Source organism: Vanacampus margaritifer, chromosome 20 (genome assembly GCF_051991255.1).
Source record: "Vanacampus margaritifer isolate UIUO_Vmar chromosome 20, RoL_Vmar_1.0, whole genome shotgun sequence".
Lineage (NCBI taxonomy): Eukaryota > Metazoa > Chordata > Actinopteri > Syngnathiformes > Syngnathidae > Vanacampus > Vanacampus margaritifer.
Genome location: NC_135451.1, coordinates 6,644,709 through 6,671,514, shown reverse-complemented (window position 1 = coordinate 6,671,514; position 26,806 = coordinate 6,644,709). Strand labels below are relative to the sequence as shown.

At 40.6% G+C, this 26,806-nt stretch overlaps 2 protein-coding genes and 1 long non-coding RNA gene across 3 annotated transcripts; 1 reads left to right on the top strand and 2 right to left on the bottom strand.

Moving 5' to 3' along the window:
• The first annotated feature begins 1,472 nt into the window (after nt 1–1,472).
• On the top strand, nt 1,473–26,125 carry LOC144040424 (cysteine-rich secretory protein LCCL domain-containing 1-like). Its single transcript, XM_077554594.1, has 15 exons — nt 1,473–1,704; nt 1,874–2,262; nt 17,509–17,627; nt 19,627–19,759; nt 19,849–19,964; nt 20,856–20,956; nt 21,055–21,243; nt 21,861–21,921; nt 22,204–22,270; nt 22,368–22,498; nt 23,364–23,407; nt 23,486–23,558; nt 23,631–23,706; nt 23,782–23,915; nt 25,161–26,125. The coding sequence occupies exons 2-15, from the start codon at nt 1,987–1,989 to the stop codon at nt 25,210–25,212; spliced, it is 1,572 nt and encodes a 523-aa protein (XP_077410720.1). The 5' UTR covers nt 1,473–1,704; nt 1,874–1,986; the 3' UTR covers nt 25,213–26,125.
• Nucleotides 4,566–11,949, bottom strand: LOC144040426 (uncharacterized). The gene is made up of 4 exons (XR_013289726.1): nt 11,795–11,949; nt 11,635–11,699; nt 8,824–9,484; nt 4,566–5,767 (listed from the first exon to the last, which is right to left on the bottom strand). It is a non-coding gene; the product is annotated as an uncharacterized LOC144040426 (long non-coding RNA).
• On the bottom strand, nt 14,541–15,455 carry LOC144040425 (GPI alpha-1,2-mannosyltransferase 3-like). The gene is made up of 4 exons (XM_077554595.1): nt 15,262–15,455; nt 15,021–15,137; nt 14,834–14,939; nt 14,541–14,764 (listed from the first exon to the last, which is right to left on the bottom strand). The coding sequence occupies exons 1-4, from the start codon at nt 15,288–15,290 to the stop codon at nt 14,612–14,614; spliced, it is 405 nt and encodes a 134-aa protein (XP_077410721.1). The 5' UTR covers nt 15,291–15,455; the 3' UTR covers nt 14,541–14,611.
• Nucleotides 26,126–26,806: the final 681 nt, after the last annotated feature.

Genomic DNA, 26,806 nt, shown 5'->3' with positions numbered 1-26,806 from the left:
GTCCTCGTGATTAGCTACTGTTTCCACATGTGCCGCATGACAAAAGACAAAATGTGCCTGTTGCCATTATGTTACTGGAATTCGCTCTTGTGTGTTCGAGAAGGGAGGGTGGAAACGCTGACGACAAGTTGGGCCTTCGGAATTAACAGAGCGTTGGTTTGTGTTTTAATCCCTCCCTCCGAGAGAGGTCACCTGTGAACATTTAGGAGAAAAGGGGCCACTCTCACCGCATTGCCCCATTGAGGGGGCACTCTGTTTTAGATTAACACATTTTTCAACAAAGTCAGCCACGGAGGATGCTAAGCAACGTGAAAATTTGGAACTAACAATGTTCGTGTGGATATTAAGTGGTCAAATTATAAAATAATGGATAACCAAGGACTTCAATGTAGGTTAACACAATACAGTGTTCCCTCGCTATAACGCGGTTCACTTTCCGCGGCCTTGCTGTATCGCAGATTTTTTTGGGTGCAATTTTGTATGCATTTTTTATTTTTTTTTACAGTAATGTACTTATTTTTTATTTATTTATGAAGGTTTGAACAATGAGAATCTTTAAACAAGAGAGAAATGTGAGAAATGTGTGGTGATGGGGTTTTAGAGCCTTAAAACATTTATAATAAATGTAAAACATAAAGCTAACTACTTTGCGGATTTATTACGAGTATTTTTGGAACCTAATCAATGTATATGACTGATGTGTATAGTAAGAATCGATGTGGACGGGTTACTAAGCCACGGCTTCTACCCGTCAACCCTTCTTTCGGATGTCATTGTTGCAAATGATGTGATATGATCGATGTAACCTGTAATAATGTGTCCCAAAAGAAAAAAATAATAAAACAAATAAAACAAAACAACCTAACCCCAGAGGAAAATGAGGGAACACTGTACAACAAAATATATCCATTCATCCATTTTGTATTTTCAAGGTCATGGAGGGAGCTGGATCCATTCATGCTGACTTCAAATGAACGGTAGACTCAGCTTACGTCATAATTACGTCACAAGTCAAAATGGTGGTCTTGGTGAATAGAACCTTCCGCTCTTTGAAAAGCATTGGAATTTGGATCGTTGTACTATAATTTGATTTGTGATGATTATTTCAATTTCAAGATGTGATGAAATGTCGTTTGATTACTATAACATCCAACCGCACAACAACCTTTAGGCATGATTTTCTGAGAGCTTTGTACGCTTGTCACAGGAATATCACAAATGCCCGGATGTGCTGAATTTTCCATAGACACTATTCGCTGCACACAAATAAGTCGTCTAAATCAGTATAAATATCTTCTTATAATAATACAAAAAATTACTAAAACATTTTTCTATTAGAAATAGACGTGAATAATATGTCAGAATATATAATAATTAAGAGAAGTTCAAGGCAGACCAAAAAGTGCTCCAGCCACTTGGCAGTGCGCTGGAGGGGCGTGGCCAGGGGCAGCAGCGTGGCGGAGAGCTGTGAGCGGAGGATAAAATGTTGCTAAGCGATGCTTGAGGAGGCTTTGGTGCAAAAACCTCGAAGACTCAAGAAAGTGAAGAAAAGGGCAGCCAAACTTCGGCGCGTGTGTCAGTCTTCACTCCCACCTGAGCTGTCCACGTCACTCAAGCTTTTGAAGGCGGATTTAGAACTATTGCTGCTGCTTGTTGCACACTGCCAGGATTTCATTCAGTGGACTGCAATTTAATCCATTTAAGGTACGTTTTTATGAATAACTACTCTAACTCTTTTGTTCAAGAACTTTAGTCTAGTGGTACTTTTGTCTGTCCAGGTTTTAGAAGTTAAAATGTATTTCTGACATAGTTACCTTTCAGCTGTCTTAACATTTGCTCTAAAGCAGACTGTTATTTTTTTTTTTCTTGCCAGGATAAATAATCCAATGCTGAGGAGTGTATCTCCATCCTAACACTACAGCCATTTCACCTGGCGTTTTCTGGGTGGTGCGCATAAACACTGACAAAAAAAATAAACAATAAAAAATGAGACTGGCGTCACCAAACCGGCTGTCCCTGCTGCCACCGCTGTTACTACTGCTGCTGTCGCTCACCCAAAGGGCCGTTTCCATGGCGATGCATCCCAACTCCACCGACTGGCAGCAGATTCTGGATAAGTACCTGGATGAGGACGGCGACTGGTGGGAGGCCAAGCAAAGGGGGAGGAGGGCTATCACTGACAGTGACGCACAGCTCATACTGGACCTGCACAACAAACTCCGGGGGCAGGTGTACCCTCAAGCATCCAACATGGAGTACATGGTGAGTGGAATACCTTTCTCCTCCATTTTCATTATTTGTTAGCATGTCTAAAGCCAAAACAATAAAACAGTAGTGTTTTGCCACCATATTGTGGCATTTTTCTGCCAAGGAACACAGTTTAAGTGAGTTGAGGGGCTTCATTTGGACACAAGTAGTGCTTTTGCCGCCTTCTTGCAGCATCTTGCTACCAAGCAACACTGTGGAAGTGAGTTTAGGGGATTTATTTTGACACAAGTAGTTCTTTGCTGCCTTTTTGTGGCATCTTTCTGCAAAGTAACACTGTGGGAGTAAGTTGAGGGGCTTCATTTAGACACAAGTAGTGCTTTGCTGACTTTTTGTGGCATCTTTCTGCCAAGGAACACACTTGAAGTTTGTTGAGGGGATTTATTAGACACAAGTAGTGCTTTGCCACCTTCTTGTGGCATGTTCCTGCCAAAGAACCCTGTGGAAGTGAGCTGAGGGGCTTCATTTAGACACAAGCAATGCTTTGACGCCTTCTAGTGGCATCTTTCTGCCAAGGACCACTGAGGGGCTTCTTTAAGACACACGTAGTGCTTTGCTGCCTTCTTGTAAATGGTAAATAGTACTTCATTTTATATAGCGTGGCATCTTGCTGCCAAAGAACACAGTGGATGTGAGTCGAGGGGTTTCATTTAGACACAAGTAGAGCTTTGACAGTTTTGTAGCGTCTTGCTATCAAGCAACTGTGGAAGTGAACTGATGGTGTTTTATTTAGACACAAGTAATGCTTTGCCACCTTCTTTTGGCATCTTGCTGCCAAGAAGCACTGTGGAAGTGAGTTCAGAGGCTTCATTTAGACACAAGTAGTGCTTCGGCGCCTTCTTGCGGCGTCTCGCTGCCAAGAAACACTGTGGAAGTGAGTTGAGAGGCTTCATTTAGACACAAGTAGTGCTTCGGCACCTTCTTGCGGCGTCTCGCTGCCAAGAAACACTGTGGAAGTGAGTTGAGAGGCGTCATTTAGACACAAGTAATGCTCTGCCGCCTGCTTGTGGCATCTATGAGCAATATTAAACATTTTTAGAGGGGTGCCAATTATTCGCAGGTCTTTTTTTCTGCAGGGTTCGGTCCTTACACACTATACATGGGCACTACTACTAAATGATGCACTATTATATGCGACCCCAGTGTGAACTTGAGAAGTGTACTTGTGGGCCGTACAGCTCCGTGACCGCCACCAGAGCAGCTGGCACTATTCCCACTAAACACCTTTATACACATTAATCCCTACACATGTGACTTTGGTTGTTTTTTCTGAAAAAAAAGTCAGACATGATGCCAATATACGCATAACTTTACTCAGGCTATCAGATATAGTACATTTAACTGTAGGCTCTTGGTCCTCGTGTGTATGTGTGTGTGTGTACTGCACCAACTGCAAGATCACTTTTCACCATGCAATTAGAATCAAGAGCACGGCACCCCGACTTGTTTTACCAGCTGCCTCACCCCCACCAAACACACACACACACACACACACACACACACACACACACACAAACCACACACCTCCTCTAAAGTCAAGTGCTCCACGCTCGGCCATCTGGAACGCTAGCAAACACGCTACATGTGTAGCTGCCGCCTGGCCGCCGCCGTCAGTGGCCACCAGCGGGACCGGGGCCCGTTAAAAATCAATACAGCGTCCAGAAAGTAATGACTTTTTTATGTCTCACTTAAAGTGCTACGGAACAAAAGGCAGTATTATTCCACGGTGAAGGAAAATAAACAGTTCCTGCTGGGGGCAATTGCTGGACTATGTAATTGTATAATTGAGAGTTTGGATTTGAGGACCCAGTGTGTGTGTGTGTGTGAGTGTGTATATATGTGTGTGAATGAATTGGGGCTTGGCAGGCTTCTAGGTGAAGCACACTCTTGTGGAGAAATGCTGAGCCAGCAGCCAGCAGTGCATGGCTCCTTTCTACTGTCTCCCGTTACTGTTGGCTGTTTTCTTCCTTTTCTTTGCTACTTTTTTTCCCTCCTCAACATTCAGGGGCACCCAGGGGTGAATTATGGGGAGGAGAGCAACAAGAGGATGTGAGGTTGGAGGGAGCGTTGGCAAAGAATAGGTAAACAGAAACAGGTCTAAAGATGATATACACAGATTTGAAAAATTGAAAGGAGAGAGGGTTTCAAAGATTTGAAAGGCAGATGAGAAAGGTTGAATAATCAAGTGAGGTGAGGGAAAAGTTAAAAAACAAAAACACAATAATGGGTTCTGGAAAGAAACATAAAATCAAACTATGCTGTGCGGTGTTTTGTCAGTAAACCTCAGGAATGAAGTAGAATTATATGCATATTATCACACAATTTTATTTGTGAACATGTTCACATTTTGTGTGTTTATAACAGCACAGATCAAAAATCAGATCCACTTCCGTTTTGGTGGAATGGTGGATGAAACTATTACAAACTCAGCCAAAAGCTAACTAACGGTTGCTAAAGTACACTTAAGCAGGCACTCAGACATTCTATTTGTAATACTTGGGTCAGTAAGTTCTGGTTAAACTTCTGGACGGTCATTTGTGCATTTGAGGACACACGGCTAGAAATGATAAACAAATACTCATTATCCTGCCCAGCTAGTCTGGCTAGCTAGCTGGGCTAGCTAGCTAGCTAGACAGCATTGAAGAGTAATGAAAAAATAATCTTCAGATGTTTATATATGCATTATTAAATATATTACTACTAAATGACGGCTGAGACGATGGCTGTGACAAAGACTTGGCTGTGACGAAGACAAAACACATGGACTTCCACACAACATCGACAATGCACCCACACTGAATGAACCAACACAACAAAGGCCCCCCCCGTCCACACAAAAGCCAGTTTCAATGTATCCTCACCAGTTTCTTACTGTTTAGGCCGTTTGTCCACAAGATGGCGAGGTTTCGGAGATTGAAACCGATCACTTTTGAAACCGGGCTCCATAGTGGAAAGATTTCAATACGCGCCCCGTACGCCGGGCTCCATAGTGGAAAGATTTCAATACGCGCCCCGTACGCATCTGTCTGAACACCATATGCAGAATACTCCTCCAGTGAGGACGTAATGGTCGCAGCTCGATGACGACGCATTGTCGCAGATTGATGACGAATGCGGCAATTCTCGCGTGACTGCGCGTGAACCCTCAGTGTAAAGCCGTGTCATGGTCGTCTTGCGCAGCCTCCTTAGCTTGCTTATGCTTTTGCAGCAAAATATTTTGCGTCTTTGTTCCCACGTTCAACAAGCGGTGTTGTACTTGAATCACCCGCCATTGTCACTTCTCCTGTGTTCATCTTTTTCATGTTTTTGATACATGCAAAGCCATGTTTGCTCTGTAGATTGCAATAAAGTTAGAAAAAAAAGTGCTCGTCTTCTTTGCCGATTCTTCTTCTACGCTTTCTGTAAACTCCCTGTGGCTGCGCTACAGCGCCACTCCAGACTTGGCATGTACATTACAGCCGTTAAACGTCCTCAGCGTCTTCTTTTGAGACTCGAGACACACCTTGGGAAGGGAAAACACACACAGGTGGACATGGTTAGAGATAACGAGACAAGGAAAGAAACCAGGAACACATGACAAAAATACCAACCACAGACAAAAACAGCAAGAACACCCTTAACAAAAACCCAACCCCCAAAGAACTGAAACATGACATTAGTATGACATTAGCGTCAGTTCGTGAGATTTTAGACTACGAAGGGTTCGGACTTACGTACAATTTGCCTTTGTACGACTGAAACATTGTAAACTGAGGACCCCCATGTAATTGAAGGGGGTGGGGGGGGTGGCTTTAAACAATACTTAAAGCACTTTGGAATCAATTTCTTGCTTACAGATACCTTTAGCAGTGGTACGAATTTTCACAAATCAGTACAAGGCATGGGCCATTTTGTTCCAAGATATCCAGAATAGCATAAAAAAATATATATAGAACATTATATATTTTTGGAAAAAAAAATGGTTTTACTGGCTATCAACATCTGTGGGGTTCTTTTATTTTGAAAAATTACTAAAGCTCTTGCCAGTATGTCTTTACTGCTCTACCATGTTTGCCTCATTTATAATGCTGGGTAAATTAAGCCCCCAAGCTAAGCACACCTAACATAATTTAAAAAAAAATTCTATATAGAGTTTCTTTAAAGAGCCAAAATACTGCCAAGATAAACAAAAATACCAGAAGTACAGTTAAATAAGAAGTCATTCATTCGAAGCCTGTTCTTTGTCATGTATGACTAACATTTAAAGTATTTTGCATGGTTGTGGCTGGTCTGGAGAGACGACTTCATTTTGTTTTGAAATGCAAAGAAAATCAATCCACTCCGAAAGTCCAGTAGTGCACATTGTGGTTGTCTATTTGAAAGTAGCTCTGCTTGTTTCCCGACTTCCTTTTTTGGTCCGTGTTGTTGGAGTGCTGTCACCTCTCAGAAAAGCTCACAGCGCCACTCTACTGGAAAGACTTCATGCGCCTCCACTCTGCCAGTACACTCATGCATGCAGATGCAAATCCAAACATCCCTCACGCACATGCACACACATCCGTCCATACGTCCGTCAGCTGTGTTATCGTCTGTTTTGGTATTAAACAAGAACCCGGCTAACCCTCTGTGGCGATCACCTCCGAGACTTTAAGATAACATCAATTCAAATCCCCACATTTCCTCCTCCCCACTTTCCCGCTCACTCTCTGCGTAGCCATCTCCCTCTCCCTGATCCCTGTGGCTTCGTTCCCATTCTGTCATTATACAACACAGAAGGAACAAAATATTCCTCTGGATAACCAAGAGTTCAACACTCTTTAGTGATCCAAAAATCCTAGGTTGGGGACAGCTGTGACTCAACAATGAACATATAAAAACAGAAACATTTGCCTTTATTTTTGGAACAAGTTTTTATGTAAAAATGGCAACAACAAAAAAGACCACATTTAAAAGGTTCTATGCTGTAATTCCAGACCAGACATTTCGTCTGTTTTTATACTTTTGGTTAGATTCTTTTCAATCACTATTGTTTCCATCATGGAGGTCAAGTAAAAAAAAAATATATTTACAATATGTTCCATGTGACACCACTCCAAATATGTTATTGTGATTAATATTTAGTTTGTATAATATGATTTAAGCAACAAAATCCAGCCGTTTTTATACATCTCAGCGGCGGCCATTTTGCTACTTTCTGTCAACTGAAAATGACATCACCGTGCCTAAGGGCTCAGGTAACTACCAATCATGACTCAGCTTGCAATTTTCACATGACCCTAACTCAAAAAGCCAAAACCATGCAGTCAACTCAACATTCAAACAAACTTTTAAGTCTGTCTGGGGTCACATGAAAAGCTTCAAATACAAAATTATACGCTCAGATTTGTTGCAATATGATTGCCTGTCACGTCGCTAGAAGGATATGACGCATATCCCATGACGCGCGCCGTAAGCACGGATGCCGCCATATTGGTGTAGCGTCGCTGGGAGTCTGGAAGCGCTCCTATCCCAGCATGCTTTGCAGTGCTAATGATTGAAAGTGTTTAAAGTACATGTTCTGTGTTAATTATTTCTTTAGTTAGTGGTCTAGTTGTTTTATTAGTGATGCGATCTAGTTCACTTTTATGTGGTGATTTTAGTTTTGCTCTGACACCGTGATTGTGCATGACGTGGAATAATGACTTGCCTACATTGTGTGGTTTTGAAAGTGAAGGTGAGAGAGATCTTCTGCTCACAGAAAGTAAATTGTGAACTGTTCCACACGACCTTGTGAGCGCCACGTTGGGTTTGCGCTCATGAGAGGACAAAAAAATAAAATAAAAAAATGAATGGACCGAACAGAACGTAGGCGGGCCGAACCGGAACTATTAAACCGATCGGCTTTGTCGGTTTTCAAAAACCAGCCGTACAACACACCCACGGAGAATGACAAAACACCCTCAGTAAATCAAAACTACATTTAAAATCTGCCTCCAGATCCAAAAACAAGTAAAACTCACTCACACAATTGTTAAGTTTATAATCGAAATCTCATTACCTATATAATAATTCCATCAAATGTTTGCAATTCCCACTGGTTACCACACTCTACTGTACATGCACAACTCATTATGGAACAGGAAACCCAAATGTGCAAAGGAAGTAAACCCATACTGTTTGGAATGTGTCCAGGACGAGGAGGAGGAGGTGAAAGTTGCTGCAAATGAAGTGTTAAATGAAACAAACAACTGTGTGTGTGGCGAGATGGAAACAATACAAATGATTGTGTCTGCTTAGCACTCGAGCTTGATTCTACGCTGAATTGTGAGCTAGTATTTCCAATTAGCATAGTGAAAACAGGACATTACACACTGGCACTGATTCGCAGCAGAGGTCATTTCGTAACCTAGATAAGGTTTCTGGTCAACAAATGATCTTGATAAGTCATAGAATCAGTGTTTCAACGCTGCTGCCTCTAGTTTGAGTGCTGAGTGTTTTTATTGAACCACATGACAGGAGCAAAATGCTGGAAAGACCTAATAGCATTCAGGGTGGATCCTTAAAAAGTCTTCCTAAAACATATACTAAAAGTTTACATACTTGTAGTACAGTGGCCAAGTCCGGGCCTCGAGATCCCCTATCAAGTCCGTTTTCCTTGTTTTCCTCCTGCAGTGCAGCTGAATCTAATGATCAGCTAATCAGCCAGCTTCGCAGAAGCCCGATAACGATCCTGCTGATGAATCAGGTGTGTTAGTGGAGTCACATGGAAAACAGGACCGAACTTGGGCACCCCTGCTGTAGTATGTATTTAGAAGGCACTCGCTAAGGAACCAAAATTATAGGTTACATTTATTTATAAAGCCCTAAAGATCATACTTTCAAGTAGTGTACTTAAATATACTATAAAGTATACTTGAAAGTATGCTTAAGTATAATTAATATACTTTATAGTATACTTTTAAGTGTACTAAGATGTTCCAATTTAGTCCCAAGGAATTTACTTTTAGTACAACAATAAGTGCACTCGCAAAATAAATTTAGTATATTGTATATTATGTACTTGATGTATACTACTTTTTGTTAAGGAAAAGCCTTGTTAAAGCTTGAGATAATATTAGACATTGTCTGCAAGTTGTTCCAATGGTTGTAATTGTCGTTCATAAATGAAAATTCTTCTTCCAACTCTTCCCTCAGGAAAATGAGTGTGAAATATGTCCGTCGTTTTCTTGTAGTTATTGTCCTGTAGAAACACGGAGATCTCCTGCAACATAAAACACATCAGCATTTAGTAAGCTGTCTGCTTTTAAAGTCACTGATAGCGGCTGCGGGTCATTCAAATGAGGGCAAGCTCTGTTTTTGTTGATTTCCTTTTTTATGCCTCAGACAGATCATCTAATCATCACAGTAGCCGAATGTCTGGGCCGGCCGACTGTTCCATAAACCCCCAGAGATGCTGAGTGTCTAATGGGCAAGAGAAAGCCCAGCATTTATCCAATGACCGTCCAGTTTTGCGTAGTGGAACGACCCACTCTACACGAAGCAGCGTCCGACTGTGTAAATAAATAAATCAAAGTGCCGTGGAACTGCAGAGATGAATTAGAAGAAAGTCATGTCCATTATTTGTGATAAGTAGCTGATTCTGAACAAAAGATGAAGGTATTATAGCACATAAATTGTACACACAGCTGTGCATATTTCCTCACTTTATTTTTTTTCAGGGGGAGGGGCATATAGGGGAAGCTGAGCTTCCCTTGCAGTTTTAGAGAAATAGCCACTGGATAAGTCAATTGGGCATTTATTACCTCAATATCCAATTTAAGAAGGCTCTCGTGATCAGTGAACACTAGTAGTAATATGACTTGGCGTAATACAACTAAATGTTACTTACTAGTGAGGAAAACTGTGCGCTAGCTGACATCTGCAACTCTCCTAGTGAACAGAGGTGGCAAATCCAGGTCCAGAAAGTAAAAACCCTGCCACAGTTTGGCTTTAGCCTCACCTGCTAGTTAGCTAGCTCCCAAGCTAGCTCCCATGGTGCTCGTTTACCTGCTAGCTAGCTAGCACCAGGGGCTAAAGCCAAACTGTGGCACGGTTTTTACTTTCTGGGCCTAGATTTGCCACCTCTGCTAGTGAAGCATTTGTTAGTAGAATTTTATAATGTAGCTCGTTTTACTGGTAGCACAAAATCACCAAGATGCGCAACTAGTCAAAGCAACAAAGGTCCTGTGTAAAAAAAGTACTTGCCTCCTCAATATTCACATGGAAGAATATGACCCAAAGAACATACTAGTACATGGACCTTAAGATGGATATCAAGGATATTGAACAGAGGTGTCAAATCCAGGTCCAGAAACTAAAAACCCTGCCACAGTTTGGCTTTAGCCTCTGATGCTATCTATCTATCTATCTAGCCAGCTAGCTTCCTAGCAGGTAAACGAGCACGTTGGGAGCTAGCTAGCAAACACCTGGGGCCAAAGCCAAACCGTGGCAGGGTTTTTACTTTCTGGACTTGGATTTGCCACTTCTCATACTAAAGAAATGCTAAAATAGCTTTCCACAAGCCACTTTGACAGATGTGACAGTAATTTTATCTTCTCCAAAACGTCAAAGAGAACCAAGTGAGTTGGACGTGACTGTGCGTGTGGAAAAGAAGTCCGCAACCAGAGAAGCGGGTCATCGTAAAATATCTCTGCTGTGTCCACATAGCCCGCTTGGCCAAGATCAGGCGGGCACTCGAGGAATGCCATCTTTAGTGGGCAGTGGACATGGCTGCAAGGAGATAGAAAACTTAACATCCTGTTTCAGGTCTCCATAGCTCGTCATCACCTGTAGTAAGGTGTGGAGTGGCACGGCATGAGGAAGAGGACATCTGGCTCGGGCACTTTGTGACAAAGTGTGCGCATGTGGCTCATGACGTCCAGAGTGCCACGCTGGTGAATCAGGCCCGTGTAAAGGGCTATGAGCAGGTTGGTTGTCAACAAACCACATGCGGCTACTCGGCGCCACGTTCTCATTTGAGCCACCGATATCCCTGTTTGCACACACCAAGGGTGGGCAAAGTGTGACAATCAGCTCCACCAAGCATTCATACTATGGCCTATGAAATACTATAGGGATTTTTTTTTCTTTTAGGAACCCCCAAAATTCTAAAACGAAAAAAAAAGTGTGAATCTGCAAATCTGTAGGTGCCAATATATGGAGTTGACTCTAAATGAAAATGTATTTATTATTTTTTTATAACTATATTTTGTGAATCTATTTTGTAAAATTTATGAAATAATTGTTTAATAGAGTAGGCTATTTTAAATAATAAGAAGTGTCATGTAATTTTTTTTTATGTAACAGAAGAGTGAAACAGACTGTGAGTCTATGGAGTCAATACTGTTGTAAAAGTTTGTAATAGGGACTTACCACAGAAGATCATACAAAAGGGAATAACAGGATAGATGTATCTAAACTCCTTGTGAGGAAGCACACTGAAAACAATTCAAGCATGGCGTGAGGTGACTAAATAGATTAATATCAGTAGGCTTGAGTGGAGAACAAGCAAGTAAGAATTACGATGCATTACCTGTATACACCGATGGTCCAAGCGATGGCCAGCAGCAGAATTCTGTATTTTCTAAAAGCCAGGAAGCATCCGTGAAAAAAGAACGGGAGATGGGGTCCAATTACGACCGGAAAGCCCCGAGTGAGGTACCAGTGCCAGGGGTGGGTGCCGTATAAGTTGGCGTAAGACGTTTATCTTCAGGAAGTTGAACTGTACGAAGATCCACTAAACAGAAAACAGTTGACAAACCAAAAACATTGTTTCATTTACACTACACCAGTGGCGAGCGGTGACCTTTTAAAGTGGGCATGCTGGAGTGACACATAAGTGAGCGGCCGCAAGGGCGCAAGTGAAAAATGTATTTCATTTTTTTTTTTTAAATATTAAATATTTAATTGTTATTTTATACTGTGGTGACTACCACCGCCTTAACGGGAACACACTCAACAAACATTAGTTCCGTGGGGGAATTATGTCAACGAGCACCACAATACCACCGTGTATAACATTATGCGCATGCTCGTTGTCAGACAAGCTGCTTTACTGCCAGGTTTTTTGCCATTCAACTAAAGCACGTACAGAAACCTCTCACAACCAACACAACTTGATTTCTCATTGCGCATGTGCGAAGCAAGATGTTGGCTTTTCAGCTCTCCGCGAGGAAAACAGGACAAATTACACAGGAATTTAAGACCAAAACAGTAGATCTAAGGTATTGTATAATAGAAGACACATGCTTTTATTAAAGGGCATTAGTATCTTATTATGACCGCTCGCTACTGCAGTACACACTATAAATATGTTCTTGAGACAAGGTACACGTTTCAATTTTTTTTATCTCAGGGCACACCATTAAACAAAAATGGACAACATTGTCTAAATGAGGCTCTCACCTCACTTCTTCACTAAAGTTTTTTTTGATTAAAGGTTCCAGTTTCTAGAAACTATTGATCTATTCATCATCTGTAGTACATTAGTGAGTCACGGATGAGATGGGGCCTATCTTTGTTGACTTGAGGCGAGAGGCAGAATCAGAGGTGGCAAATCCAAGTCCAGAAAGTAAAAACCCTGCCACAGTTTGGCTTTAGCCCTAAGTGCTAGCTAGCCCCCATTGTTGTTGTTTTTGCACTCACACAAACACGCACGGTCTCCCAGGCGGGGAAGCGAACCCACGCCATCCTGCATCGTAGGCAAGTGACGGTACCACTCCACCACCTGGAGTGCAGCTAGCTCCTCATGGTGCTCGTTTACTAGCTAGCAGGTAAACAAGCACGATGGTTACTAGCTAGCTACTAGCAGGCAAATGAGCACTATGGGAGCTAGTTAGCTAGCACCTGAAATGCACATGAATCAGGTGTGTTAGTGGAAAAAAACATGGAAAACAGGCTGGATTGGGGCTTTCGAGGACCGAACTTGAGCACCCCTGCTGTAGTATATACTTAGAAGGCACTTGCTAAGTGACCAAGATTATACGTTACATTTAGTTATAAAGCCCTAAAGATTATGTGACTGGATAGCCTAAAGGTTAAGGTCGCTACCTTCAGTACCAGTGTTCGCTGGTTTGATCCCTGTCAATTAATCACTGGGCTTTTTGCCGTAAACTAAACTGTGGACATAAGTGTAACACAAAGTATACTTAATAGTGTACTTAACTCTTTTGCTGCCAAAAACGTTAAATGACGTTTAGTAAAAACCTACGGAGGAGCGCCAAAGACGTTAAAAGACGTTCACCAAGTTTTTTTTGGGGGGGGGGAAACGGGTGGAGGAAAGCCTTGGCCAGCTGTGCTGAAAGTATCAAGCAGATCTAGTTAGTATAATGCCTATTTTTGGCCCCTAGGGTAGGCGTCAGTAGAAGACGTGAGGCGGAGCTAGAGTGTTGAGGGGACAATGGCTGAGGAAGCCATAATGGCAACCGGTTGCAAGCAGCTCACGCTTGAGCATTTTTTTCAAAGACGAAAAGCATCGACCAATGCTAAAGAGCACATTGATGATGATGATGGTGACTCCGAGGTTGACGCCGAAGTTGGAAGCGTTGACACGGCGGCTATGATCACGTCATAAAGCCTCACCGGCTAGCGATGCTAACGCCGGAAAACGCAGAGCACAACCGAGCACGCTCAGGCGGACGTCCAATCGGACGATGCCCCGAGTCCAATGCATATTCATCGGAGGAGTGGGTACAGTCTGATCACGGAGAAGACACTGGTTATGGACTACGATGCCACCATGAATGGAGCGGATAAGATGGATCAACCACCCGGTATAGGAACTGAAGGACAATGAGGAAGCCAGACGTAACACCACCGTAACGTCACCGTATCATGATCCTGAGAGTAGACTTGATGGCAACATGGCCAAACACACTGCAGTATATACTTGCTATACCCCGGAAAAAAAAGCCAGCAAGAAAGTGTAGCGTCTGCACGCTAAGGGGCCATCGCAGTAAAACTAATCTGTTGTGCAAATCCTGCTGCATCCACTTGCACGCAGGGGAGTGTTACAAAAAGAAAAACTGTATTTGAAACATCCACACAATTGTACCACGGTTGCATACATTTGTAAATAGTTTGCCAAATTGTTTTGTCAAATTGTTACACTGTTGAATGTAAATAAACGTATTTTGCTATCAAAAAACACTTTTTCATTGTTGGTGGTAGTGTTTTACAGAAGTAAAGCACTGTTTAGGTGTTTGTGGCATCATTCATGGAAAAAAAGGTGTCAAATTAACTAGAGTGCATGAAATAATATCGGGGGGGGGGGGGGGGGGGATAGGTGTCAGCCAGATACTGATCCCATATAGCAAAATAGAAAGAGAGCCAGAGAATGAGAGAGAGAGTTCTACAATGACCAAGGAGACCTGCTGCTGTGTGTTTTAAATGCTGGCACGGAGAAGTAGGACAGAGCCAGGCAAGTGATGGTGGCCTCCACACTGTTCGTCAGCGTTCTGGTGCAGCAGAACCACGTGAACCACAAGCACATATGGCAGAAGAACTGCACACACACAGGAACACCGATACAGCCAACATAATTGACATTCACCCTGAAAAAAAGTTTACTCACCGTCCATTTTGCAATATCTCGACCTTCAAGTGTTTCGATGAGGAAGAAGTATTTAACGTCTGCAAACGCAGTGACGAGTGCATGAAGTAGTCGGGGCGTCCATATCTGCAAGGAAACCCAACCAGGTTGAATAACAAACCACGTCTGACCTACATATTGCTGAATATAGAAAATAAAAACACGTTCCAGAAGATGCACAGAGTCACAGTGTATCCAGTGTAGTATTTTATAGATGACAGCAAAAAAGACAGGATAGGTGATGCCCCTTATGCCGTCCTTCCATTCCCATGTCATATGCCCATAAGTCACACTGTTAACGCTAAATGCAACTGCCTGGGACCCAGTTAGGTGTTACGCACACTACCACTAGGACAAGCACTCCATAAAATGGGTGAATGGTGTCAAAATGAATTGACTTGAAAGGATATTTGAAGACCATGTGATGGGCGACCTCCATAGACTGCCAGTACTCATCTGGAACAAAGCTGCTCTGAACCAGGAAACAGTTGGCGACACGGAAAATTACAGAAAAAGCTGCAACTCTCAGCACTTCTGTATGGAAAAAGAAGGAGGACTTTACAGTAGAGTGAATAACCGCAATTACCCGAGTTAGAATTAGGAATAACAGCATAAAAAAAATGGCTTGACTACTGTGTTGTAGCAGTTAATATAACAAATCACTATTTCTTATTTTTACATCATTAAAGGCTGCAGTTACGCTTTTAGGCCAGAGGTGGCTATCACGAGTAAAAAAAAAAAAAAAAAAAAAAGTGACCAAGTCCACAATGCTTCTTTAAAGACTACAACGGCTCCCAAACATTATTTTGTATAATACTGCTGAAAATGAAGCAGATGACGAGGATGATAAAACTGCCAGCATTGAAGCAAAAAAATTGTGGGCCAAATGTAACGTCTATCAACATAAGTACTTGAGGTTTTAACAAACTTGCGGACATCCTGTTTGGAGGTTTGTGTTTCTGGAGTAATGAGCAGACGAGGGAAGAGGAGGAGGAGGAGGTGTTAAAAGTAGTGTATGTTTGAGAGTTACAGTATTTCAGTCCTACTCTTGGATGAGATTTCAGCTTTAACTTCCATGGCCCAATGTGTGAAATGTGGGAACCTAATTTAAACTCTCCTGCACACACACATGGGCGCACACACACACACACACACACACATACACATCTACGTAAACACAAATTGACTCTTCCAACCGGTTAAGAGATTGAAGGTGTGCCATTAAAATGTAGAATATGGTGTCCTTCAAAGAAAATGTTGTATATCTGTCGTTAGCATAACATTTTTTACGGTCGAATATAGGTCAGCGTGGAGGGAGATAACTTTTAGCATTCCAAAAATGTAATATGAGTCGCCACAGAGTTGAATTTTAAATTTTCAGAGTCAAATCTTTACCACAAACATATGGTAGGTATTACTTAAATGTTTTTTTTTAAATGGAATATAACTGCATGTTATGAGAAAAGGCAAGTGAGCTGAGTAGTAATGAATAAATCCAACATAATGCTGTGAAGTGTTATGAGTTTCATGGTGGATGACAAAAAACTTTTATGGGATGTTTAAGCAAATCCCTGCGATATGATCCTATCCATCCTTCCATTTTCTGAACTGTTTGTCCACATTAAGGTCGCAGGCAAGCTGGAGCCTATCCCAGCAGATGTTAGGGGAGAGATTGAATACAGCCTGGGTTGGTTAGGGGTGTCAGCGAATTACAGTTTTAAAATCATAATTAATCGCATGACTTCAATAGTTAACTCACAATTAATCGCAATACGCAAATTTTTACGTCGGTTCTAAATGTACAATTAAAGGTGACAGCTCTTTTTATATTATATCTAATCTTTAACATTAAGTAACTTGTGAAATTCTGCACATTTTTCAAATGGTAAAATGCAACTTGACCCGAGTTTCTACAAATATATGCATTATTATTACATTTATTACTGCTAAATTTGGACGTGGATGTGTCTGCTGTGTTGCGACTGGAATTCCTCCAGTACAGGCTTTCCAAGTAAGGGGCAGTCATTAGTCGCGGGTACATTTTTTTTTAAAAGGAACTTTAAATCAACTAAAAATTAACACTCTAATTTTGACACCCCTAGTATATATATATTTCTTTAATAAAATTATATATGAAAAAAAAAATACAGAACCTAAATACTAGGGCTGGGAATCTTTGACTGTCTCACGATTCGATTCGATTCCGATTTTTGGGTCTGCGATTCGATTCAGAACGATTTTAGATACAAGATGACTTGATTGACAATGATTTCTGCTTCAATTTATAGATGCAAAGAATTGTCATGATCTACTCCAGTCTGACTCGCTAATGCTAATTAGCGTGCTACTCGTGGCACTTTTATCACTCAAAAGAACGACTATTCATTCAAAACACTTTTTTGGCACACCCCTACTAAATACAGGATCTAAGAGTGACAATTAGAGGAACATAGCACTACATAGCAACTACAAATATCACAAAGGACATAGCAACTGACAACATCATAACAACACAATTACCCCGTGACCCAACCCAAAACACAATCATAACATCAAGTGTGCTTGCTACAAACTGATTATTTTTCACCCCTAGTTGAAATTGACCATAAAACAAATACGAATAAAACATTGTATATGATATTTCATACCTTGTTCAGGAATGGGACACCGAGCTGGAGCGCACGGCAGAGGAGTGGGCCGAGACCTGCCTGTGGGAGCACGGTCCTGCAGGCTTACTGCCACAGATTGGACAGAATCTGGGAGCTCACTGGGGGAGGTAAATAGAAAATGTCATCAATATACAATCAACATGAAGATTCCGTTTCATGCAGATACAGTTCAAAGCTGAATAACTTAGTAAAGGAATAAATGATCAAATGAAGTACGTTAGACTCAAATGACTGTATTTGATAGTTTTAAATACAAAAATAGTGGGGAGAGCCAAGTTTTAATTGGATAGGGAAGATGTTGCTGGCAATGTGTATTTTCTTTCCTCAAGGGTGGCGACGCAAAAAAAACTGTCATGGTGAGGACGTTTGCCTTCTGCAGGAGTGTTGTCTGTGCGCTCGCTGCCAGCTAACCACTCAACTCCCACGACAGCAAATGAACTGTTTTGTGTAGTTGGAACGGGCAGCGCACACTACACACAGACTAGCTGTCTTTTTTTTTCTTGCAAACAATCATCAATTCTCCCAGAAAAGCTGCAGCCTTAACCTACATCTATTAGTGCTGTGTACATATTGTGTATGCACACTTACTGTAAGTCCATGACAGCCATAGCTCAAATATTCGGTGCTCAAATGATAGCTTTCGTGTGAGCAGCTGCTAATACTTCTTATAACCTGATTGCCCCTTTTGTAAACCACCTGTATCGCTTTAAATGTGAATATAATGTAAACTAATTTGTTTTCTAAATGAAAAGGTTTAGGAATGTCTCTTTCTTAATGTTATGACCTCACATTTTGACACAAAATAATGCTATAGTGGATGTAGCTCAGTTTCCAAATCTGAATGGCAGGTGCAAATGTAATACCCCTGTGCATAACCATGACGAGGAGGTGCATGCAAAATGAAAGGCGAGGGCAGAAGTGATCTTTTCCACATGTGTAAACATTTTTAAAATGCCAGAAACAAAATTTGCGGCGAAATATGATCTATTCAGCAATGCAATGCAGCAATGCAATTTCTGAGCCAATCACAAGAAGGTGTCATGCCATATCCCTTTCAACTCTTCATTTTCTTGCATCTGCATGGGTCATTTCAGCACATGCTGGCAATTTATGCTGTTCAAAATTAGAGCTGTTAAACTATTACATTTTTAATCAGATTGATCACATCTTAGCATTTTGATTAATCATGATTAATCCATCCATCCATCCATTTTCTTGACCGCTTTTCCTTACAAGGGTCGCGAATCATGATTAATCACTTACGGTAATTAAAAAGGCTTTTTTATCAACATTTTTGGCCTGCCATATTTGAAGAACAACAGTTACGTGTTAATTATTTTTACGCTCAATGTTTCGAGGACATCTTCAACATTTTTTTGATCTACTGCACACTCTCGTCCTCCTGTTTTTCTATTTTTCTAATCAGTTAAGCTAAACTTGCATAATTCAATTGCAATATTTTTTGGGTGAGTTAATGCTTTGACTTTGACAGCACTACAGCCATTATATTACCCTTTGTTATGGAAAAAGGGACACTGGGCAGATACATTCTTTTGCCATTCACATGGAGAGAACTGAATCAAACAAATTATGACTTGTATGCAGTTACTTCTTTCCACAAAATTATCTGAATAATGGATTTTTTTCGTGTAACCATTTGTCTTCCACTAACACTTCCAATCCCATCACTTTAAACTTAATTTTGCAATTGCGCAAAACATGGTGGTCTCTCTACCAATTTCAACCCTGTTGCCAACAGTACGCGCAATATGTTAGCACGTGCTATTTGGGATCTTGGGAAATCAGGCCTTTTGTGTCTATTCTGCTTATATAAATTCCAATGATCGTCCAAAGTCCATGTTATAAATATCAAAGATAATTTAAAATTGCTAGTCCCGTGTTATTTGTCACCTTTAATGCCCATTATAGGCTAATAACCTACTAAACAGACACAAGTACTATATGGAAATTGAGTTTGCATTGCTCTGCATTAACTATAAAGACGCTTGAATAGAAAGCAAGACAGTGGCATCTGCCAGAGCTATCGCTGGATATGATATTTCATGTTGTGGTAGAATATTAAATACCTCCTCTCATTCCCTGCAGGTATCGCCCCCCCACCTTCCATGTCCAGGCCTGGTATGATGAAGTGAAAGACTACTCTTTTCCTTATCCCCAGGAGTGTAACCCCTACTGCCCATTCCGATGTTCCGGCCCAGTTTGCACGCATTACACCCAGGTGCAGCTGGACCCGAACCACATTTTCAGGATATTGAAGTCTTTATTGTTATTAAAGACACTTTTTTTTTTATGCTGTGTGTTTTGCAGCTGGTGTGGGCCACCAGCAGTCGGATTGGCTGCGCAGTCAACTTGTGCTACAACATGAATGTGTGGGGACAGATTTGGGCCAAGGCTGTGTACCTTGTGTGCAATTATTCACCGAAGTAAGTCCATAACAAGAGCAAAATGGTAGCCTGATATGGAGGCCCAAAACTGCCCCCCCCCCCCAAAAAAAAGGACTAAATAAATGACTAAAAGTACAAATAAACACGGGTATTAAAAATATAATTAAAAAATAACATACAAAAAATAAATATAAATGGAAATAAAAACAACAAAATTGTCTGCAGAATGAAATAAATAAATGTGAGAGCAGCGCATTTTTATTTATTCATTTTTAATTGTGTTTATGTATTTATTTTGACATCTATATTTGTTTTTATTTTTGGAATCTCATTTTATTTCTGTATTTATTTTTACTATTATTTATCTATTTATTTAGGGATATATATATATAAAACACGTTTTGTTAAATATTTCCATTAAAAAAAATGTAAACATCGATTCGGCCGCATATCGAATCAATTCAAGAATTGCAAGCTGTAATATCGCAATATATTGCCGAATCAATTTTCTTAACACCCCCTTTTGCAGGGGTTTTTCTTGCAAATCTGCCTCTTCATAAAGTAGCAAAAAGTTTTTTCGCGCAAATTTATAAAGTGGCAAATTTGCTAGTTTTTTTCCTCTGAATATTACCCCCCTCTCGAAAAAATAAATAAAAAAAACAATTTTATATATATATATAAAACATTTGTTTGTTTGTTTGTTTTTGTTTTTGGGGTTGTTTTTATTTCCATATAGATTTATTTTTTATATTTAATTTTTTAATTATATTTTTCATAGCTGTTTTTATTTTCACTTTTAGTCATTTATTTATTCATTTATTTATAAGCCGTAGTCGTTATTTATTTATTTTTTTTGGCTGTTATGGTCCTCCATAGCCTGAGAGTGACAAGGTGAGAATTGTTTTTTTGTCTGTTATCTGACTTAAACAGGGGGAACTGGTGGGGCCATGCACCTTACAAACACGGGGCCCCCTGTTCCGCATGCCCTCCCAGTTATGGAGGTAGCTGCAAGGACAACCTCTGTTATAAAGGTTTGTGTAAGCGTGTCTTAATATCAGTCAATTCTAAGGAGAATACTGACAAAATGTTTGCTGTATTGATGCAATGTTTTGTGTTGTTTTATTCAAAGGCCACAGTGCCCACCTTCCTCCGGAGGAACCAGAGGAAAACAACTTTATCGAGCCAGAGGCCGCCCGTACTCCGCAAAAGATCCGGCCTCGGGTTTCAAAGCCTGAGACTCCCACTTTTCCTGCTCCTGCCACCAAGCCCCTCACAGATGACCTGCCAAAGAATGAAGTGGTCAACACACAGCAGATGTGTAAGCTGCCATTTGACTGTTTATTCTGGGTCTTGTTTCATTAAAAAAATAAAATAAAATAAAATAAGCCTTGGGAGGTGCTCAAGGCGGTCAAGTATTGTTACAAAATTGGGTCGTAACCAAAGCATTTATGAATGGTTGCTTGACTAGTGCTGAGCAAGCAATAATGACTTACAAGCACAATTGGGCCTTGAGCGCAAATGTTATTCTTGTAATTAATCCTAAATAGCCTTGATGTTCTGCAGGCTGCAGACTGCAGCCTTTATCTGTCATCTTCCTGACACGTCCTGACACTCGTAACATTACCAGCAGGCAGGCGAGGAATTCTATTTTAGCTTGATTCTTCCGAGTGTGTGTTTTCCTTTTGGCGATATAAATAAATAAATAAATACGTTTTGGGGACCACGGCAATATTTAGAATAGAACGTTTTTATACATTTGTGGGAGCAAATGGATTAAAAGATTCACATTAAAACAATCCTTAATGAAAACACTGTAAGGACTAGGTCAGTTTGGTTGCTTTTTTATAGCCAGTCAGCCGCATCAAGGCAGCTGAATGTTTCATGTTCGTTCTTGTAAGTGCAATCAAAACTCATTTCTTTGCACCTTCCTTACAGCACAGCTCGTGTCCTGTGACACCAAGCTTCGAGATCAGTGTAAAGGAACGACGTGTAATAGGTAAGGATAAAACTATAATGGCACCAAGTAAAAGCTTAGACCTCCACCAAGGCCAAAAACATATTTGGACTAAGACAAAATTATAACCCATATCTCACATGAGCCTGAATTTTGTCATTCAGGTTTATTAATCACTATGAGGCAAATATACTTTTATTTATCTGGATCTGCATAAAATCCCACTCAAAAATAGACAAAAATGCAATGAAATCAATCTTTTTGGCAGAGTTAGTAAAAAGTATTTTTTTTTTTTTTTACATCTCTAATTCTGATAATCCACAGATATGAATGCCCTGCAGGATGCTTAGATGCTACTGGGAAAGTAGTTGGGACAGTTTACTACGAAATGGTGCGTAACACACAACGGGAGTTATCGCTTCCTTGTACAGTAACTGAAAACTGCCAGTTAACATTCCCGTCTTGTTTATGTCATCTTATTTCTGCAGCAATCCAGCGTGTGCCGCGCCGGTCTACACGCTGGTGTCATCGATAATGATGGAGGATGGATGGATGTGACGAGAGAGGGAAGAAAGGACTTTTTCATTAAGTCTAACAAGAATGGAGTCCAGTCACTGGGGTGAGACCGCAGCTTCAGCTCAAAGCGTTGGGGGGGGGGGGGGGGGTTCTGGGGGGACGACACTATATTCTCTAAAGTGTCTACTCAATACCTTCTCAAAATTAAGTTTTTTTTTTTCATTGGCAAACGCACATACAGACAGGTAGCGGCCAGATAGCTAAGAGATAGCTTTTAGCTATGTTAGCTACTTCCTGGTTCATGCATGATGATGGATGGTAATAGATACTGAATTTAATTTTTTAACCTTTCCTAGCCTTAGATAGTTTTGCTCATTGAACAATTACTCATACAGTCAAAATACACACATTTTCCCACCGGCATTAGAGCCAGTTTATTGTGTGCTGAAAGAAGGGACTGTACTCTTTTCATTAGGGATCTGAGCCAGCTTGTGATAGCAAACATTCAAATATTGTGTTATTATTAATTATTCAAATTTACTTGGAACAGGGCGATGAATGAATGAATCACATTCTGCTTCACAATTTCTCAAAACAAATGCAGTATCATTAAGTCATGTGTAGCAGTCAAAATGTTCATTACCAAAACATTTTGGAAATTGGTTGTGCCGTTTCTGTGTAATACTGCTCACAACAGCAACAAAAACAATACATCTCGTATTTTGTTCTTTATGCTTATGCTTGATGGACGTATATTTATGAAATGCCATTTTTGACTGGAGTTCATTCGAACATATTTGCAAATACACAAACATATTTGAAAAAGTTTGAATGTATTTGAGAGTATGTTCGAAGGTACATGCAAATACGTACGTACGTATTTAAACATTTACGCCACATTGGCAGCTCCACTGTATATTTTGACGTCAAGTGCAAGATTGTAATGTTATATTTCTCTCTCTGGACAGGAAATACCAGAGTGCTAATTCATTCACCGTATCCAGAGTAGCAGGTACACAAGCTACTAGCTGACATCTTTGAATTGTAAGTAAGTTACGCTTTAGTCTGTTTTTGCTGTGCTGTGTTGCAGTTAAAGCGATCACCTGTGAGACCACAGTGGCACAACTGTGTCCTTACCAAAGGCCTGTAAAGCACTGCCCAAGGTATGACCTGCCGTACCGGCCGCTTCTTGTGAATAATAAGCATCTCACAGGTTTTATATGTTCCCTTGATAGGTTGTACTGCCCAAGAAACTGTTTAGAAGAGAACTCAAACATATCCAGAGTAATCGGCACCAGAATATACTCTGATGTAAGTATTTTGTCCGCAGTTCATGCGCACTGGAGTACAACAGAACCAAATCATGCGTGTTGCTTGTTCTCGTAGAAGTCCAGCATATGCCGCGCGGCAGTCCATGCCGGGGTCATCAGGAACAATGTGGGCGGTTACATCGATGTGATGCCGGCGGACAAGCGGAAACTCTACATCGCCTCCAGTCAAAATGGCGTCGTCTCAGAAAGGTATTTAATGATGGCCTTGCCAAAATGTGTCCATTTTTAATTCATGCCAGGGGCCGTTTTAGGACATATGGTGATATCTTAACACCTATAAAGATGGTAGCGCAATCAAAGCAGTCAATGTAGAGCCTTGAAATTAATTAGAAAGGGTTGCTTGGAGAGTGAAAGGAGTCATTTGCATACGGAGCAGAAATTAATGGCTCTCAGGTAAAGTGAGCACTTTCTTTCCCCGCTTCTTCCCTTCGTGAATTTAATCTTTTCAAGATACAGGCAGCTTATAACTTCTCATGTTGTTCCTATGGGAGAGTGATAAGTATGCCTCTTGCTTAGAATAATTCATTTTTGGGCAATTACAGTTGAGAAAAAATACTGAAGAGAATGTTCTGAGAAGCACTTAAAGTTTATCAAAGGAGGGAAATGCCAAAATTCAGACATCTGCTGCTGAAGTCTACTCGTATCATGATGCTCCTCTGTTGATCACAGTCCCTGAAGGGACATGGATAGAAAAAAATACACTTCTTGAAAATCTTTTGCAAGAAAACACTCACCCACTGACCAGACTTTAAACAAACACAACAATGATGGAGCCCAGTCACTTTTGGGAGAGGGCAATAAAAAAAAAAATTTTTTGAGCTTGACCTGAATGATAAAGACTTTGAATTTGTGCCAGTAAACACAATTTGCTATAGTGTATCGAAACAGAAAGTGTAAGTTAAAAAGACTTTTAGGTTTAGTAAAGCATTAGTGTGGCTGTTTGGCAATTGGCAGACAGAGGAGGGAGTCGGAGAGAAAGCCGTATTATAATTATTGTTAGTTATTATATTATTATTATTGTTGTTATTATTATTATTATCATCATCATTATGATTTATTGTTATTATTATTATTGTTCGTATCATTATTATCATTATTATTTTTGGCTGAGCAGTCAGGGTAGGCTGGGTAGCCCTGACACCTCCCCTGCATGTGAACAGTAAAAAATAAATTAATAATAATAATAGTAATAGTAATTCCACTCTAAAACTGAATGGTTGAAGTGACAGAATTCCGGTTATGCGTTACGGTAGACCCAATGGAACAAAACACATGGAAGGTTGGAATTGGACCTTTTCCAACAAATTTGCTTCATCGGTGTCCTTTCGTGGCAACGTTGGCGTAGAAAACCTTAAGTGTAAGTGTGTACCTGTCATCCACATCCCTCACCTTCAACCACACTGACTCTTCTTTTTGTGTCTTTTTTCCATCCAGTCTTCAGAATCCTCCCGGCGGGAAGGCGTTTCGGGTGTTTGCCGTCATTTGAGTGACTCCCTCTTGCGCACATCAATAAGGGCGACGTGCCCCAACAGAGAGCACACGCTTGTGGATAGGCGCTAATCAAAGCCTGTTGTCACAGTCAGTGGCTGAAACGTTTTTTGCCTTCGCTACACTGGCAGGGGTCGGAGGTTGTCGCCATGACAGCGTAAACAAACACTTGACACATACATGAAGAGAAGCTGTGTGAACACACCCACCGTACAATTTAGTCTGCTTTTGTGGGAAATGATTATAAACTGTAAATGTATGAAAGTATGAATGGTTTGCTCAAATTGTTTTTTGTACATATTATAACTTTTACTTTATTACTGTGCCTTTTAACAGCTTTCTCTAGAATTTTATTTTTGTGAAACAAAAAAAAAACACATCAAATATATAATTAAATAAAAGATTTATATAAATTATATATCATTACAGTGAAACTTATATAATTTTGCTTGTGTGGCACATTTTTATTGGGCTCTCGAGGTTTGTTTTAAATGTACGTGGACATTTTTAAAATCTATTTTTATATGATTATGCTATTGATGTATGAGATCGGTATGGTGTATAAAGAATACTGCTTTATGTTGTGATATATTTGAAAATTTACAGCGCTTTTCCTGCTGGCAGGAAGTACATAGCCAACCTTGAGAGTGATTTATTCAAAACCTATACATGTTTGACATTATTTGTGTTTGAATATTTTATATTATATATCCCCGTCCATTCAAAAAGCAATTTTGCTGTCATATCTGTAACACTGATTGTGTAACAGTTTTATATTTTGCATTATGGACATACTGTACATATCTTCATCACAGTTCATTTTACTGTGTTTGTCCTAGGCAGTATATTTCCTACCTCAGGTTATTGGGGAAAAATCTTTTTGCAATTAAATATTACAACTCTCCAATTAATATTTGCTATTGATTATTTATGTATTAAGCTTGATGACGTCTAAATGAATTTTATGGTTTTATATGTATCTATGTGATTACATGTGTCATGATGGAACATGAGTGGATGAGGGATGGTGGGCCCAAATGCAGGGAAAGGTAAGCAGACAACCATGACTTGATGGGACTGGACTGGTCTCCATGACTGGACAGGATGTGAGTAGACTGGTCGCCATGACTAGACAGGACGTGACTGGGCCTGATTTGACTTGACTTGCTGTGGAGTGGCTATGATTTGGCTGGGGCTATGGCTACTTGGCTGTGACGAAGACTTGACACACGAACTTCCACACATAACATAGACAACGTACCCACAGCAACTGGACAAACACAACAGACTAAGGCCCCGTCCACATGAAAGCCAATTTCAATGTATCCTTAAAAGTTTCTTACTATTCAGGCCATTTGTCCACACGATGGCGCGTTTTTTGGAGCTTGTAACCGATCACTTTTGAAACCGAAAGATTTCAAAACGCGCCGCGTACGCGTCCGTCTGGACACCACATGCATGATACTCCTCCAGTGATGACGTAATGGTCGCAGCTCAATAACGACGCATTGTCGCAGATTGATGACGTATGCGCCAATTCTCGCGTGACTGCGCGCGAACCGTCAGTCTGTCCACAACAATGGCGGATAGCC